Source organism: Armigeres subalbatus, unplaced genomic scaffold, assembly GCF_024139115.2.
Source record: "Armigeres subalbatus isolate Guangzhou_Male unplaced genomic scaffold, GZ_Asu_2 Contig1805, whole genome shotgun sequence".
NCBI lineage: Eukaryota > Metazoa > Arthropoda > Insecta > Diptera > Culicidae > Armigeres > Armigeres subalbatus.
The window spans coordinates 150,361-166,274 of record NW_026942623.1 but is presented as its reverse complement, the minus strand read 5'-3'; the positions used below and the strand labels follow the sequence as shown (position 1 = coordinate 166,274).

General features: G+C 47.6%; 1 protein-coding gene across 1 annotated transcript; it reads left to right on the top strand.

Annotated features, from left to right (window-relative positions):
• Positions 1 to 1,423: 1,423 nt before the first annotated feature.
• LOC134203348 (pancreatic lipase-related protein 2-like) lies at positions 1,424 to 14,729 on the top strand. The gene is made up of 4 exons (XM_062678221.1): positions 1,424 to 2,044; positions 12,938 to 13,365; positions 13,433 to 14,211; positions 14,271 to 14,729. The coding sequence occupies exons 1-4, from the start codon at positions 1,930 to 1,932 to the stop codon at positions 14,566 to 14,568; spliced, it is 1,620 nt and encodes a 539-aa protein (XP_062534205.1). The 5' UTR covers positions 1,424 to 1,929; the 3' UTR covers positions 14,569 to 14,729.
• The last annotated feature ends 1,185 nt before the right edge of the window (positions 14,730 to 15,914 follow it).

Sequence of the window (15,914 nt, the reverse complement as noted above, 5' to 3'; positions counted from 1 at the left end):
GGTCATCGTTTGGGCGGTGCTAAACTCGTTGGAAGTTTATATGCAAAAATGTATGTAGAAACATCCAAAAACAGTGAATTGCAGTTGGACGGCACAATTTACGATGAAGAACTATGATACTCATTCAGATCTTGAAGAATTTAATACAGAATGTTATGCAAAAAACCGCGAGAAGTTTAGAGTTTGTCCAGTTATTAGCATTTCTCTGAAGCGGGGTTTGAGCAAATTTCGTTTCTTTTACCTTTGAAAAGAAATAAAGTAAAATGTAAAGTAAAAAGTAAAGTAAAATGCTAATATCTTTGCCTAATAAGCTCTAATCTTCTCGCGGTTTTCAGCATAACAATATGTATTTAATTCTACTAGAACTGAATGAGTATCATGCTTCTTGATCGTAAATTGTGCCGTCCAACTGCAAATCACTGTTTTTGGATGTTTCTGCATACATTTTTGCATATAAACTTCCAACGAGTTTAGCACCGCCCAAACGTTGACCGATTTGGATGAAATTTTGTCCAGAACATCAGGGCATCAAATAGAATCGAATAAAAGGGCGGCCCATCAAAAAATTTGAAAAAGTGTTTTTTGAGCCACCCTAGTCTCCATATACCCGTAACCTTATATGATTATGCCAGTAGTAAGACCAAAGTGCTATAGCTTAGAATGAAAACTCTTCGCTTTGCCCCTACACTGGGAGTGGATAGGTTTGACACAACTCACCAAAAAATTCTATTTCAATAAGCGTTGGTCTATAATATAACAGAATTTGCAATGATGATGAAATTCACTGCGAGGCAAAAATTCGGAGAAACTATGCAATGGGATTTTTCAATATCCAATTTTCAAAACGACTTATCTGCTTTTGTAAACAAAGATTCAAAACCATGTTGTATTATTAACAACAACAACATAGTTTTCTGTTGACAATCTTTTATTTTTCACAACAGCTAGTACCACGGAGTAGTTGCTAATCAAATGTAAGTTAAGAAGCGTCATTAAAATGTTTATATTACAACTATAATTAACAACTTATTTTCACATCCTGTTGTTTTGATGGAAGACTCCGATAAGGAAGGACAAGGATCGTTTCTATTTTAAGTAACCGGTCAATCGTTTTCGGTTACAACTGGAACACGTGTCCAAACAAACTCCAAAATAGATTCATCGCAGATCAATTGATTTCTCCCTTTCTCTGTCTTTATACTGATCGCGATGAATTCGCTCTCTAGTTCTCAAAACTTTTCACTTGAGCACGACTTATATTCATTTTATATGAGTAAGTTAGAGCCACTTACAAAATATGTTCGACGGGACGCCTTGCGCCGTTGTCATAGCCACGTGAGTTTTGCTCTCATGGATCGCGTCTCAGAGATTCCCGAAGAGTATTCCGACCCGGTCGTCGTTAAATACTGCCACTTTTGCATCGGTCGCAATCAGTCATTGAACAAAACTGGACGCGCTAACATACTCTGCCTCGTGGTTCATTAATTACTAAGTCGTGCACAACTCCTTCAAGAGGCATCGAACATCATACAGAACGAGGAAGTGTGGAAAGTATCAACTTTCTTCCCGTATCGCTCCAGACCAGACGCTCCTTATCAGCACGTTGCGGTACCGATGAAGAAACTTTGCGTGCACCGCGCTCGTCTGTGAACTCTTGACCGAAATTTAATCGTTTATATTTTGACGTCGGTACCGAAGTAGTATTCTGCGTTTTTCGCGAGGTGATTTTCCGAGTTGCGGACACTGATTGACGGGGCCGACTCATTGAGGTTCTAATCGCCGCGCCAGCCTGAACTTGATCTACTGAGTTATTAAGTGAGTACAGGGACAGTTTAGAACATATTGGAGCACGCAAGTGGAAGAGATTGCAGTTCTAGAAGAATAATCCTCAAAAAGTGAGATAATTGATGCAGAAGAACAGCTGGCAAGATGCATTTGGTGAACGGAACGGGACTGTTGCTACCTACGTTTATGTTGCTGTCGAATTATAAGGAAGAGAGTTTGGTAACTCGATATCCGGATATGAACGAAGAGTACCGTGCGGGTAAGTCTTCATTTTACTTTTCATCATAACAGTAGATTGTAATTTAAACCATTTAACCATGCGGTAAGATATGCGGCTACCAAGCAAGACCATGCTAAAGGTGGCTGGGTTTGATTCCCGGTCCGATCTAGGACATTTTTTGATTGTCGCAACTTCTCTGGGCATAAAAATATCATCGTGTTAGCCTCACGATATACGAATGCAAAATTGATTACTTGGTTTAGAAACTTCGCAGTTAATAACTGTGGAAGTGCTGAAAGAATTTGTAACTTCCTCAGAAAGGAAGAAATCTGAAGAACTTTAAAATGGGGTTTCCAAAGAACTTCCTATAAAAATTACAAAGATTTTCCAATGAATATTCTACACAATTTCTGTTGGGTATTCTGAAAACGGTCACTGTACTTTTTGACACTAGCTATAGCATTGTCCCTTTTCTTATTAAAACCACGTGGAGTTGCGGATTGAAATTTGATGATAGATTGTTACGTTTGATAAGTACTTAATCACCCACGTCAATGTTTCATTGCTTAGCTTTTCTTCTGGTTTCTCCCACAATTTTTCCCCTTTCTTTTCTTTCTTCATCAGTTTGTTTGATTTCATCGTGGGAATATTGAACGTCAATGCCATTGGGCGCGGAAATTTTATCCCGAATTTTACGTCCAAGAAGGTGTAGATCGGTATGCCATTAAAAAGTTTTGAAGATCTGATCTCCGATCTCTTCCCATCCTTGCGCTTATCTTGACCGTTCTAAGCAAAGTCCTGTTAAATCGTTCCACTGCACCATTTTGAAACAGTGCGTACGGTACAGAATAATTAATGATAATACCAGATACGTTACAAAATTTACTTAATTCTTCTGAACGGAAAAAGTGGTCCGTTATCGCAAACTATCTCTTCCGGATATCCGAACCTTGCAAAAATAGTTCTTAGCTTGAAAAAAGTATTACTAGCAGTTGTTGATGAAATTATTTATATTTCTGGATACCTTGTAAAATGATCAACGACTACTAGCAGATGCAAAACATTGCCACTTCGGTAAAATCCATTGCTATTTTTTTGCCAGTGACCTGATGGCATAGGTCGGCGGTGCTCAACCTGGGGTACATGTAACCCTGGGGGTAACTGGAGCAAAAATGCATAATGGCAAATGAATTACAATTCCAATAACAATTTAAACAAAACCAATAACAAAACTAAAATCTAGAATCTTAAGGTTCGAAAGCCTTCATTTAAGAGACATAAAGGCCTTTTCTCAGAAAAACTTAGTAGCTTCGTTGCAAGAATCTTGAACGCTTCCTTTCAAGAGGCTCCTTCCGAAGCAGCTAATAAGCCTCTTTTTAAGAGGTTGAGAAGCCTTTTGCCTAGAATTTCGGAAGACTCGGAAGCCCTTCAAGAGGCTTAGAAGCCTTTTTTCAAGAAACACGGAAGCCTCCTTTCAAGAAGCTCGGAAGCATCAAGCCACCTTGCAAGAGGGTAGGAAGCCTCCTTGCAAGAGGCACGGAAGCCTCCTTGCAAGAGGCTCAGAAGCCTCCTTGCAAGAGGCTCAGAAGCCTCCTTGCAAGAGGCACGGAAGCCTCCTTGCAAGAGGCACGGAAGCCTCCTTGCAAGAGGCACGGAAGCCTCCTTGCAAGAGGCACGGAAGCCTCCTTGCAAGAGGCACGGAAGCCTCCTTGCAAGAGGCACGGAAGCCTCCTTGCAAGAGGCTCGGAAGCCTCCTTTGAAGAGGTTCGGAAGCCTCCTTGAAAAAGGCTCGGAAGCCTCCTTTCAAGAGGCTCGGAAGCCCCCTTTCAAGAGGCTCGAAAGCCCCCTTTCAAGAGGCTCGGAAGCCCCCTTTTAAGAGGCTCGGAAGCCCCCTTTCAAGAGGCTCAGGCCCCTTTCAAGAGGCTCAGGCCCCCTTTCAAGAGGCCTCAGGCCCCTTTCAAGAGGCTCAGGCCTCCTTTCAAGAGGCTCAGGCCTCCTTTCAAGAGGCTCAGAGCCTCCTTTCAAGAGGCTCAGGCCTCCTTTCAAGAGGCTCAGAGCCTCCTTTCAAGAGGCTCAGAGCCTCCTTTCAAGAGGCTCAGGCCTCCTTTCAAGAGGCTCAGGAAGCCTCCTTTCAAGAGGCTCAGAAGCCTCCTTTCAAGAGGCTCAGAAGCCTCCTTTCAAGAGGCTCAGGCCTCCTTTCAAGAGGCTCAGAAGCCTCCTTTCAAGAGGCTCAGAAGCCTCCTTTCAAGAGGCTCAGAAGCCTCCTTTCAAGAGGCTCAGGCCTCCTTTCAAGAGGCTCAGGCCTCCTTTCAAGAGGCTCAGAAGCCTCCTTTCAAGAGGCTCAGAAGCCTCCTTTCAAGAGGTTCAAGCCTCCTTTCCAGAGGCTCAGAAGCCTCCTTGAAAAGGCTCAGGCCTCCTTTCAAGAGGCTCAGAAGCCCCCTTTCAAGAGGCTCAGGCCTCCTTTCAAGAGGCTCAGAAGCCTCCTTTCAAGAGGCTCAGGAAGCCTCCTTTCAAGAGGCTCAGAAGCCTCCTTTCAAGAGGCTCAGAAGCCTCCTTTCAAGAGGCTCAGAAGCCTCCTTTCAAGAGGCTCAGAAGCCTCCTTTCAAGAGGCTCAGAAGCCTCCTTTCAAGAGGCTCAGGCCTCCTTTCAAGAGGCCTCAGAAGCCTCCTTTCAAGAGGCTCAGAAGCCTCCTTTCAAGAGGCTCAGAAGCCTCCTTTCAAGAGGCTCAGAAGCCTCCTTTCAAGAGGCTCAGGCCTCCTTTCAAGAGGCTCAGGCCTCCTTTCAAGAGGCTCAGAAGCCTCCTTTCAAGAGGCTCAGAAGCCTCCTTTCAAGAGGCTCAGAAGCCTCCTTTCAAGAGGCTCAGGCCTCCTTTCAAGAGGCCTCAGAAGCCTCCTTTCAAGAGGCTCAGAAGCCTCCTTTCAAGAGGCTCAGAAGCCTCCTTTCAAGAGACTCAGAAGCCTCCTTTCAAGAGGCTCAGGCCTCCTTTCAAGAGGCTCAGAAGCCTCCTTTCAAGAGGCTCAGGCCTCCTTTCAAGAGGCTCAGGCCTCCTTTCAAGAGGCTCAGAGCCTCCTTTCAAGAGGCTCAGAAGCCTCCTTTCAAGAGGCTCGGAAGCCTCCTTTCAAGAGGCTCAGAAGCCTCCTTCAAGAGGCTCAGAAGCCTCCTTTCAAGAGGCTCAGGCCTCCTTTCAAGAGCTCAGAAGCCTCCTTTCAAGAGGCTCAGAGCCTCCTTTCAAGAGGCTCAGGCCTCCTTTCAAGAGGCTCAGAGCCTCCTTTCAAGAGGCTCAGGCCTCCTTTCAAGAGAGCTCAGAAGCCTCCCTTTCAAGAGGCTCGGATGCCTCCCTTTCAAGAGGCTCAGATGCCTCCTTCAAGAGGCTCAGGAAGCCTCCTTTCAAGAGGCTCAGGCCTCCTTTCAAGAGGCTCAGAAGCCTCCTTTCAAGAGGCTCAGAAGCCTCCTTTCAAGAGGCTCAGGCCTCCTTTCAAGAGGCTCAGAAGCCTCCTTTCAAGAGGCTCAGAAGCCTCCTTTCAAGAGGCTCAGAGCCTTCTTTCAACAGGCTCAGATGCCTCCTTTCAAGAGGCTCAGAAGCCTCCTTTCAAGAGGCTCAGGAAGCCTCCTTTCAAGAGGCTCAGAAGCCTCCTTTCAAGAGGCTCAGAAGCCTCCTTTCAAGAGGCTCAGAAGCCTCCTTTCAAGAGGCTCAGAAGCCTCCTTTCAAGAGGCTCAGAAGCCTCCTTTCAAGAGGCTCAGGCCTCCTTTCAAGAGGCTCAGAAGCCTCCTTTCAAGAGGCTCAGGAAGCCTCCTTTCAAGAGGCTCCAGCCTCCTTTCAAGAGGCTCAGAAGCTTCCTTTCAAGAGGCTCCAGAAGCCTTCTTTCAACAGGCTCAGATGCCTCCTTTCAAGAGGCTCAGAAGCCTCCTTTCAAGAGGCCTCAGGCCTCCTTTCAAGAGGCCTCAGAAGCCTCCTTTCAAGAGCTCAGAGCCTCCTTTCAATAGGCTCAAAGCCTCTTTTAAGATCCTTTCAAGAGGTTCGGAAGCCTTCTTTCAAAAGGCTCAGAACCTCCTTTGAAAAGGCTCAGAAGCCTCCTTTCAAGAGGCTCAGAGCCTCCTTTCAAGAGGCTCAGGAAGCCTCCTTTCAAGAGGCTCAGAGCCTCTTTCAAGAGGCTCAGAGCCTCCTTTCAAGAGGCTCAAAGCCTCTTTTAAGAGGCTCAGAAGCCTCCTTTCAAGAGGTTAGGAAGCCTCCTTTCAACAAGCTCAGAAGCCTCCTTTCAACAAGCTCAGGAAGCCTCCTTTCAAGAGGCTCAGGCCCCCTTTCAAGAGGCTCAGGCCTCTTTTCAAGAGGCTCAGGCTTCCTTTCAAGAGGCTCCAGAGCCTCCTTTCAAGAGGCTCAGAAGCCTCCTTTCAAGAGAGCTCAGAAGCCTCCTTTCAAGAGGCTCAGAGCCTCCTTTCAAGAGGCTCAGAAGCCTCCTTTCAAGAGGCTCAAGCCTCCTTTCAAGAGGCTCAGAGCCTCCTTTCAAGAGGCCTCAGCCTCCTTTCAAGAGGCTCAGAGCCTCCTTTCAAGAGAGGCTCAGAGCCTCCTTTCAAGAGGCTCAGGAAGCCTCCTTTCAAGAGGCTCAGAAGCCTCCTTTCAAGAGGCTCAGGAAGCCTCCTTTCAAGAGGCTCAGGCCTCCTTTCAAGAGGCTCAGAAGCCTCCTTTCAAGAGGCTCAGAAGCCTCTTTTCAAGAGGCTGAAGCCTCCTTTCAAGAGGCTCAGAAGCCTCTTTTTAAGAGGCTCCAGAGCCTCCTTTCAAAGAGGTGGAAGCCTCCTTTCAACAAGCTCAGAGCCTCCTTTCAACAAGCTCAGGCCTCCTTTCAAGAGGCTCAGGCCCCCCTTTCAAGAGGCTCAGAAGCCCCCCTTTCAAGAGGCTCAGAGCCTCCTTTCAAGAGGCTCGGAAGCCTCCTTTCAAGAGGCTCGGAAGCCTCCTTTCAAGAGGCTCAGAAGCCTCCTTTCAAGAGGCTCAGAAGCCTCCTTTCCAGAGGCTCGGAAGCCTCCTTTCAAGAGGCTCGGAAGCCTCCTTTCAAGAGGCTCGGAAGCCTCCTTTTAAGAGGCTCGGAAGCCTCCTTTCAAGAGGCTCGGAAGCCTCCTTTCAAGAGGTTAGGAAGCCTCCTTTCAACAAGCTCGGAAGCCTCCTTTCAAGAGGCACGGAAGCCTCCTTTCAACAGGCTCGGAGGCCTCCTTTCAAGACGCTCGGAAGCCTCCTTTTAAGAGGCTTAGAAGCCTCCTTTTAAGAGGCTTGGAAGCCTTCTTTTAAGAGGCTTGGAAGCCTTCTTTTAAGAGGCTTGGAAGCCTCCTTTCAAGAGGCTTGGAAGCCTCCTTTTAAGAGGCTTGGAAGCCTACTTTTAAGAGGCTTGGAAGCCTCCTTTTAAGAGGCTTGGAAGCCTCCTTTTAAAAGGCTCGGAAGCCTCCTTTCAAGAGGCTCGGAAGCCTCCTTTCAAGAGGCTCGGAAGCCTCTTTTCAAGAGGCTCGGAAGCCTCCTTTCAAGAGGCTCGGAAGCCTCCTTTCAAGAGGCTCGAAAGCCTCCTTTCAAGAGGCTCAGGCCTCCTTTCAAGAGGCTCAGGCCTCCTTTCAAGAGGCTCAGAAGCCTCCTTTCAAAGAGCTCAGAAGCCTCCTTTCAAGAGGCTCAGAAGCCTCCTTTCAAGAGGCTCAGAGCCTCCTTTCAAGAGCTCAGAAGCCTCCTTTCAAGAGGCTCCAGAAGCCTCCTTTCAAGAGGCTCAGGCCTCCTTTCAAGAGGCTCAGAAGCCTCCTTTCAAGAGGCCTCAGAGCCTCCTTTCAAGAGGCTCAAGCCTCCTTTCAAGAGGCTCAGAAGCCTCCTTTCAAGAGCTCAGAAGCCTCCTTTCAGAGGCTCAGAAGCCTCCTTTCAAGAGGCTCAGAAGCCTCCTTTCAAGAGGCTCAGAAGCCTCCTTTCAAGAGGCTCAGAGCCTCCTTTCAAGAGGCTCAGAAGCCTCCTTTCAAGAGGCTCAGAAGCCTCCTTTCAAGAGGCTCAAGCCTCCTTTCAAGAGGCTCAGAGCCTCCTTTCAAGAGGCTCAGAAGCCTCCTTTCAAGAGGCTCAGGCCTCCTTTCAAGAGGCTCAGAGCCTCCTTTCAAGAGGCTCAGAAGCCTCCTTTCAAGAGGCTCAGGAAGCCTCCTTTCAAGAGGCTCAGAAGCCTCCTTTCAAGAGCTCAGAAGCCTCCTTTCAAGAGGCTCAGAAGCCTCCTTTAAAAAGGCTTGGGAGCCTCCTTTTAAAAAGGCTCAGAAGCCTCCTTTCAAGAGGCTCAGAAGCCTCCTTTCAAGAGGCTCAGGCCTCCTTTCAAGAGCTCAGAAGCCTCCTTTCAAGAGGCTCAGGCCTCCTTTCAAGAGGCTCAGAGCCTCCTTTCAAGAGCTCAGAAGCCTTCTTTCAAGAGGCTCAGAAGCCTCCCTTTCAAGAGGCTCAGAGCCTCCTTTCAAGAGGCTCAGAAGCCTCCTTTCAAGAGGCTCAGAAGCCTCCTTTCAAGAGGCTCGGAAGCCTCCTTTCAAGAGGCTCGGAAGCCTCCTTTCAAGAGGCTCGGAAGCCTCCTTTCCAGAGGCTCAGACCCCTCCTGTCAAGAGGCTCGGAATCCTCCCTTCAACAGGCTCGGAAGCCTCCTTTCAAGAGGCTCGGAAGCCTCCTTTCAAGAGGCTCAAGCCTCCTTTCAAGAGGCTCAGGCCTCCTTTCAAGAGGCTCAGGAAGCCTCCTTTCAAGAGAGCTCAGAAGCCTCCTTTCAAGAGGCTCAGAGCCTCCTTTCAAGAGGCTCAGCCTCCTTTCAACAGGCTCAGGCCTCCTTTCAAGAGGCTCAGAAGCCTCCTTTCAAGAGGCTCAAGCCTCCTTTCAAGAGGCTCAGAAGCCTCCTTTCAAGAGGCTCAGAAGCCTCCTTTCAAGAGGCTCAGAAGCCTCCTTTCAAGAAGGCTCAGAAGCCTCCTTTCAAGAGGCTCAGAAGCCTCCTTTCAAGAGGCTCAGAAGCCTCCTTTCAAGAGGCTCAGAGCCTCCTTTCAAGAGGCTCAGAAGCCTTCTTTCAAGAGGGCCTCAGAGCCTCCTTTCAAGAGGCTCCAGAAGCCTCCTTTCCAAGAGGCTCAAGCCTCCTTTCAAGAGGCTCAGAAGCCTCCTTTCAAGAGGCTCAGAAGCCTCCTTTCAAGAGCTCAGAAGCCTTCTTTCAACAGGCTCAGATGCCTCCTTTCAAGAGGCTCAGGCCTCCTTTCAAGAGGCTCAGAAGCCTCCTTTCCAAGAGGCTCAGAAGCCTCCTTTAAGAGGCCTCAGGAAGCCTCCTTTTAAGAGCTCAGAGCCTCCTTTAAGAGGCTCAGAAGCCTCCTTTCAAGAGCTCAGAGCCTCCTTTCAAGAGGCTCGGAAGCCTCTTTTCAAGAGGCTCGGAAGCCTCCTTTCAAGAGGCTCGGAAGCCTCTTTTTAAGAGGCTCGGAAGCCTCCTTTCAAGAGGTTAGGAAGCCTCCTTTCAACAAGCTCGGAAGCCTCCTTTCAAGAGGCACGGAAGCCTCCTTTCAACAGGCTCGGAGGCCTCCTTTCAAGACGCTCGGAAGCCTCCTTTTAAGAGGCTTGGAAGCCTCCTTTTAAGAGGCTTGGAAGCCTCCTTTTAAGAGGCTTGGAAGCCTCCTTTTAAGAGGCTTGGAAGCCTCCTTTTAAGAGGCTTGGAAGCCTCCTTTTAAGAGGCTTGGAAGCCTCCTTTTAAGAGGCTTGGAAGCCTCCTTTTAAAAGGCTCGGAAGCCTTCTTTCAACAGGCTCGGAAGCCCCTTTCAAGAGGCACGGAAGCCTCTTTTCAAGACGCTCGGAAGCTTCTTTTCAAGAAGCTTGGAAGCCTTCTTTCAAAAGGCTCGGAAGCCTCCTTTCAAGAGGCTCGGAAGCCTCCTTTCATAAGGCTCGGAAGCCTCCTTTAATGAAGCTCGGAAGCTTCTTTTCAAGAAGCTTGGAAGCCTCCTTTCAAAGGCTCAGGCCTCCTTTCAAGAGGCTCAGGCCTCCTTTCAAGAGGCTCAGAAGCCTCCCTTTCAAGAGGCTCAGGCCTCCTTTCAAGAGGCTCAGAGCCTCCTTTCAGAGGCTCAGAGCCTCCTTTCAAGAGCTCAGAAGCCTCCTTTCAAGAGGCTCAGAAGCCTCCTTTCAAGAGGCTCAGAAGCCTCCTTTCAAGAGGCTCAGAAGCCTCCTTTCAAGAGGCTCAGAGCCTCCTTTCAAGAGGCTCAGAGCCTCCTTTCAAGAGCTCAGAGCCTCCTTTCCAAGAGGCTCAAGCCTCCTTTCAAGAGGCTCCAGGCCTCCTTTCAAGAGCTCAGGAAGCCTCCTTTCAAGAGGCTCAGAAGCCTCCTTTCAAGAGCTCAGAAGCCTCCTTTCAAGAGGCTCAGAAGCCTCCTTTCAACAAGCTCAGAAGCCTCCTTTCAAGAGGCTCAGAGCCTCCTTTCAAGAGGCTCAGAAGCCTCCTTTCAAGAGGCTCAGGCCTCCTTTCAAGAGGCTCAGGCCTCCTTTCAAGAGGGCTCAGAGCCTCCTTTCAAGAGGCTCCAGGAAGCCTCCCTTTCAAGAGGCTCAGAGCCTCCTTTCAAGAGGCTCAGGCCTCCTTTCAAGAGCTCAGAAGCCTCCTTTCAAGAGGCTCAGGCCTCCTTTCAAGAGCTCAGAAGCCTCCTTTCAAGAGGCTCAGAGCCTCCTTTCAAGAGGCTCAGGCCTCCTTTCAAGAGGCTCAGAGCCTCCTTTCAAGAGGCTCAGGCCTCCTTTCAAGAGGCTCAGAAGCCTCCTTTCAAGAGCTCAGCCTCCTTTCAAGAGGCTCAGAAGCCTCCTTTCAAGAGGCTCAGAAGCCTCCTTTCAAGAGCTCAGAAGCCTCCTTTCAAGAGGCTCAGAAGCCTCCTTTCAAGAGGCTCAGGAAGCCTCCTTTCAAGAGGCTCAGAAGCCTCCTTTCAAGAGGCTCAGGCCTCCTTTCAAGAGGCTCAGAAGCCTCCTTTCAAGAGCTCAAAGCCTCCTTTCAAGAGAGCTCAGGAAGCCTTCTTTCAAGAGGCTCAGAGCCTCCTTTCAAGAGGCTAGAAGCCTCCTTTCAAGAGGCTAGGAAGCCTCCTTTCAAGAGGCTAGAGCCTCCTTTCAAGAGGCTCCAAGCCTCCTTTCAAGAGGCTCAGAGCCTCCTTTCAAGAGCTCAGGCCTCCTTTCAAGAGGCTCAGAAGCCTCCTTTCAAGAGGCTCAGAAGCCTCCTTTCAAGAGGCTCAGGAAGCCTCCTTTCAAGAGGCTCAGGCCTCCTTTCAAAGGCTCAGAAGCCTCCTTTCAAGAGCTCAGAGCCTCCTTTCAAGAGGCTCAGAAGCCTCCTTTCAAGAGGCTCAGGCCTCCTTTCAAGAGGCTCAGAAGCCTCCTTTCAAGAGGCTCAGAAGCCTCCTTTCAAGAGGCTCAAGCCTCCTTTCCAAGAGCTCAGAGCCTCCTTTCAAGAGGCTCAGGAAGCCTCCTTTCAAGAGGCTCAAGCCTCCTTTCAAGAGGCTCAGAAGCCTCCTTTCAAGAGGCTCAGGAAGCCTCCTTTCAAGAGGCTCAGAGCCTCCTTTCAAGAGGCTCAGAAGCCTCCTTTCAAGAGGCTCAGAAGCCTCCTTTCAAGAGGCTCAGGCCTCCTTTCAAGAGGCTCAGAAGCCTCCTTTCAAGAGGCTCAGAGCCTCCTTTCAAGAGGCTCAGAAGCCTCCTTTCAAGAGCTCAGAGCCTCCTTTCAAGAGGCTCAGAGCCTCCTTTCAAGAGGCTCAGGAAGCCTCCTTTCAAGAAGGCTCAGAAGCCTCCTTTCAAGAGGCTCAGAAGCCTCCTTTCAAGAGGCTCAGAAGCCTCCTTTCAAGAGGCTCAGAAGCCTCCTTTCAAGAGGCTCAGGAAGCCTCCTTTCAAGAGGCTCAGAAGCCTCCTTTCAAGAGGCTCAGGCCTCCTTTCAAGAGGCTCAGAAGCCTCCTTTCAAGAGGCTCAGAAGCCTCCTTTCAAGAGAGGCTCAGGCCTCCTTTCAAGAGGCTCAGGCCTCCTTTCAAGAGCTCAGAAGCCTCCTTTCAAGAGGCTCGGAAGCCTCCTTTCAAGAGGCTCGGAAGCCTCCTTTCAAGAGGCTCGGAAGCCTCCTTTCAAGAGGCTCGGAAGCCTCCTTTCAAGAGGCTCGGAAGCCTCCTTTCAAGAGGCTCGGAAACTTCCTTTCAAAAGGCTTTTCTTGTACACAACCGTTCTAATTTTTTCTGCAATATTTCACTTAGGATTTCATTCAAATTCATATTAAAATATTTGCCAACTAGGGGAACTGTTCCATTTTCCATCTTACTGAACATATATTAATCTCATCGCAAAACCGAGAAATACAGCACCAATCTTGTCGTTCTTTTTGCTAACATGCTGCTGAAAAAAATAACAAAAATAAAAACCAATCAAATTAATTTTCATTGCTTTGTTTTTGATGGGAAGGAAATGGCAGCTATGAGATAAAGTGCCGAACCGTTCCCCTATGATTATTATTTTTATTGAAAATATTTATTTCGAAGAGTCTTCGGGAATAATTCTGTATCTAAATATTTCATTTAACATACTAAACCGCGTGAGGTAGAAGGTACCAGGGAACCAAATAACTGCCGATCTGGAACAAAGAACTTTTGTACTATAATTGTTTGATATTGAAATACATCACTTACCTTCTTCTTCTAATAATAATTATCTATATTCCAACTAGAACTTAGAGTTTTATTTTGCGGGTTAGTTGTCGTTGGTTTCGTTTTGTTGTTCGGTTTTGGATTGAAGGTTTTAATAAGTAGAACACCTCAGTCGGGTACGAGATTTGAGAAATACACGCTCCTTCGCGGCAGGTTCGCACCTGCCTAGCGCTTAAGTGAAGGTTGTTTCGTTCTTTCTTTTTCCCCCTTCCCGTCCCGTTACAAAATAAGCTCGATTGGGTTCTGTCAAAACCTTATGATAACATTATGTTCCTCTGTGTTCCTCTACAGACCCAAATAATCCAGCCTGCTACGGAGTCTACGGATGCTTCCCAATTACTCCACCCTGGACGGACGAACGCCGTCCCATAGCTCTCTACCCGGAATCACCGGCTAAGGTAAATGTCCGTTTCCCGGTGTTCAATCAGCGAACCCGAGCTTACCCAAAATTCATCAACCTTGACGATCCGGACTATCTACACGAGGTGGGAATCAACCCATCCGGCCGGATCTACATCCTTACCCATGGATTTCTGGAGTCGGGAAAAGCCAAATGGATCGAACGGATGGTCAATCTGCTACTGGATCAGGACGTCGATGGTACGGCGACATGCATTGTCATCGACTGGGGAGGCGGTTCGAGCCCACCGTACAACCAGGCCAGTGCCAACGTCCGACTGGTTGGAGCGATCGCTGCCCACATGATTCACTTGATTTCTGTAAGTTTGGTTTGATTAACCCTAATCCAAGCATCCTTATGTCTAACGTTACAATTTTATTACACAGGAAGAATTCCGCTTCAAAAACTTGGACAACGTCCACATGATCGGCCACTCTCTGGGGGCACATCTTTCCGGCTACACCGGGTACTACCTGCAGAAGGACTTTAATCTGAAACTTGGTCGCATCACCGGAATGGATCCTGCCGAATTGGCCTTCACTGAGACGAATCCGATCGTTCGGTTGGATGTGACGGATGCCAAATTCGTAGACATCGTGCACAGCGATGCGACGCCATTCGTTCCGAAGATCGGACTGGGTTTGTACGAACCTATTGGTCATTTGGACTTTTATCCAAATGGAGGATTCAACCAACCCGGATGCGATCAGTCCCTGAGGAAACGGAAAGATGGGCTGTGGATCTCGAACATGTTTCAGTTCTTCAGCTGCAGCCATGGCCGTTCGATAGAGTTCTACATCGAGAGTATTCGCGACAAATGCCCGTTCACTGCGATCACGTGCGAAAGCTACGAGCAGTTTTTGGCAGGAGATTGTTTCGACTGTGATCGGGATGGACATATGTGCTTCCGGTTTGGGTTCAATAGCTACAACACCTACCGGAGTTTGAAGGAAGCAAATCAATTACTTGGGAATCGGGAGATTCAGGCTTTCTTTATAACCGGTCCTGGGGAGCCGTATTGTAGGACGCATTACAAAGTGCTGATCAAGATTTCCGATACGGAGGAGAGTGTTATTCATGGTGGCGAGATTGGTATATTCCATTTGAATATTTATGGTAGCAAGGGCGAACACTCTGATAAGATGGCGTTCACTAAAGATGCAGAGTAAGTTCTATCCTTTTGAAAATGTCAACAGTCTTGTTATTTTTTTTTCAAATTTATAGGTTGTACGAACCCGGTCGGAACTACACTCGAGTGTTGGCTGGAACCAGTGTCGGCAAGCCCCGGAAGATAACCCTAAGTTGGGAATACAATACAAGCTTCCTGAACCCTTTGACGTGGCGAATTTTGAACTCTCCCCGGGTTTACATCGAGTACATCATTCTGCAGTCCCTGGAATATAGAAGTAAGATCCGTCTCTGCCCACACTACAACAAACCAGTGACGGAAAACGTGGACAGTTTGTTCACGCAGGAAAACTGCCGCCACTACCCTGTTCCATTGGAAACAGTGATCAGTTGAACGAGCCCCGTTGAACTTCTGCAGGTATTAGATGATCTGCACACCGCATCAATGCAACTTCACCAGTAATCTTAGATTTACGCTAATTAGATCGACTTACTCTTTAGGATAATCCATAACAGCAACAACCATGTATTAATTTTATACACGTAACAATTGTATGTCATTCGACTAAAAATTTCAACGCAAATAGGAAGAACGAAAACCCTCGACATTATCTCTATCGCACATAAGATTGCTCTTACCTCCGTATCAAAGTCCCTTTCGTAATTGCTGTTCTTAAAGTTCTCGACAGTACAAACTGATTGCAAAACCGGACTTGGTCTGGAGTTATAGAAGAAAGTACGAAGGCACACTGATAAGCGTTCCCTTATCTGGGGTCAGCTACGTAAATTATTGTTTTTTTTTGCGTCCATGCGACTGGCCAAGTATAGCCACTTGGATCGCAATGGCATAGTGACCGCACACCTCCAGGTCCGGGCAGATGAATCTGGTTTGTACCTCCTCATTTCAACAGTGACCTTCTTCAAGGATTTGCCAATTGGGACAGTAACCCAAACATTGCTATCATTTATTAACAGTGATAGATTTTACCTACTGTTGATTTCAATTCAAATTTAAATTTTGCGAATTTTAGGGCCGAATTCTTCAACTCCGCTTACTGCTTAAACCAAGTTTAAACGACTAAGGGCCGATTTCTTCACCTCCGCTTAGGCCTTAAACCAGGTTTAAACGTATGGGTAAGCACCGCTTAAGAGTTAAGCGAAGGTGAAGAAATTGGCCCTAAGGGCCGTTTTCTTCACCTCCGCTTAACTCTTAAGCGGTGCTTACCCATACGTTTAAACCGGGTTTAAGCACTAAGCGGAGGTGAAGAAATCGGCCCTAAGGCTCAGACTAAATTTTTTTCAGAAAAGATTCGGAACATTCGGGTATCATATTAAAACCTATTTTTGTCTACTTTCCGGTGGCTAGTGTGGTGATTTGTATCTCCAAAGCTAGAAATTGACTGTTTTAATGCTAAAATGAGGACACTGTTAATGCTTAAGACCTTAAGGCTTGCGCCTCCAGAAGTACTCAGTTGCATAGTATAGTTAGATAACAATTCTTAACTCAAAATGAATTTAGCGTTCCAAAATTACTCTTTGGTTAAGAATTCAAGCAGCATATTAGGTTTTGTCCGGCATTTGTTTGGAGGCCCGCCACTGAGTGTCATCACGCAGTCTACGAGGGTCTTTGCTCAATTTTTGAATGGTGGTTATTCTCCCAACATACTGTGAGGGTGTTGGTTGTTGTGTGTTAGTGTTGAGAAAATGGGTAATCCACTTCCATCGTGCATTGGTGACAGA

Coding starts and splice junctions, on each gene's coding strand:
- LOC134203348 (XM_062678221.1), top strand. CDS start 1,930: ATGCATTTGGTGAACGGAACGGGACTGTTGCTACCTACGTTTATGTTG. Junction 2,045..12,937: donor GAACGAAGAGTACCGTGCGG/GTAAGTCTTCAT, acceptor GTTCCTCTACAG/ACCCAAATAATCCAGCCTGC. Junction 14,212..14,270: donor GCGTTCACTAAAGATGCAGA/GTAAGTTCTATC, acceptor TCAAATTTATAG/GTTGTACGAACCCGGTCGGA.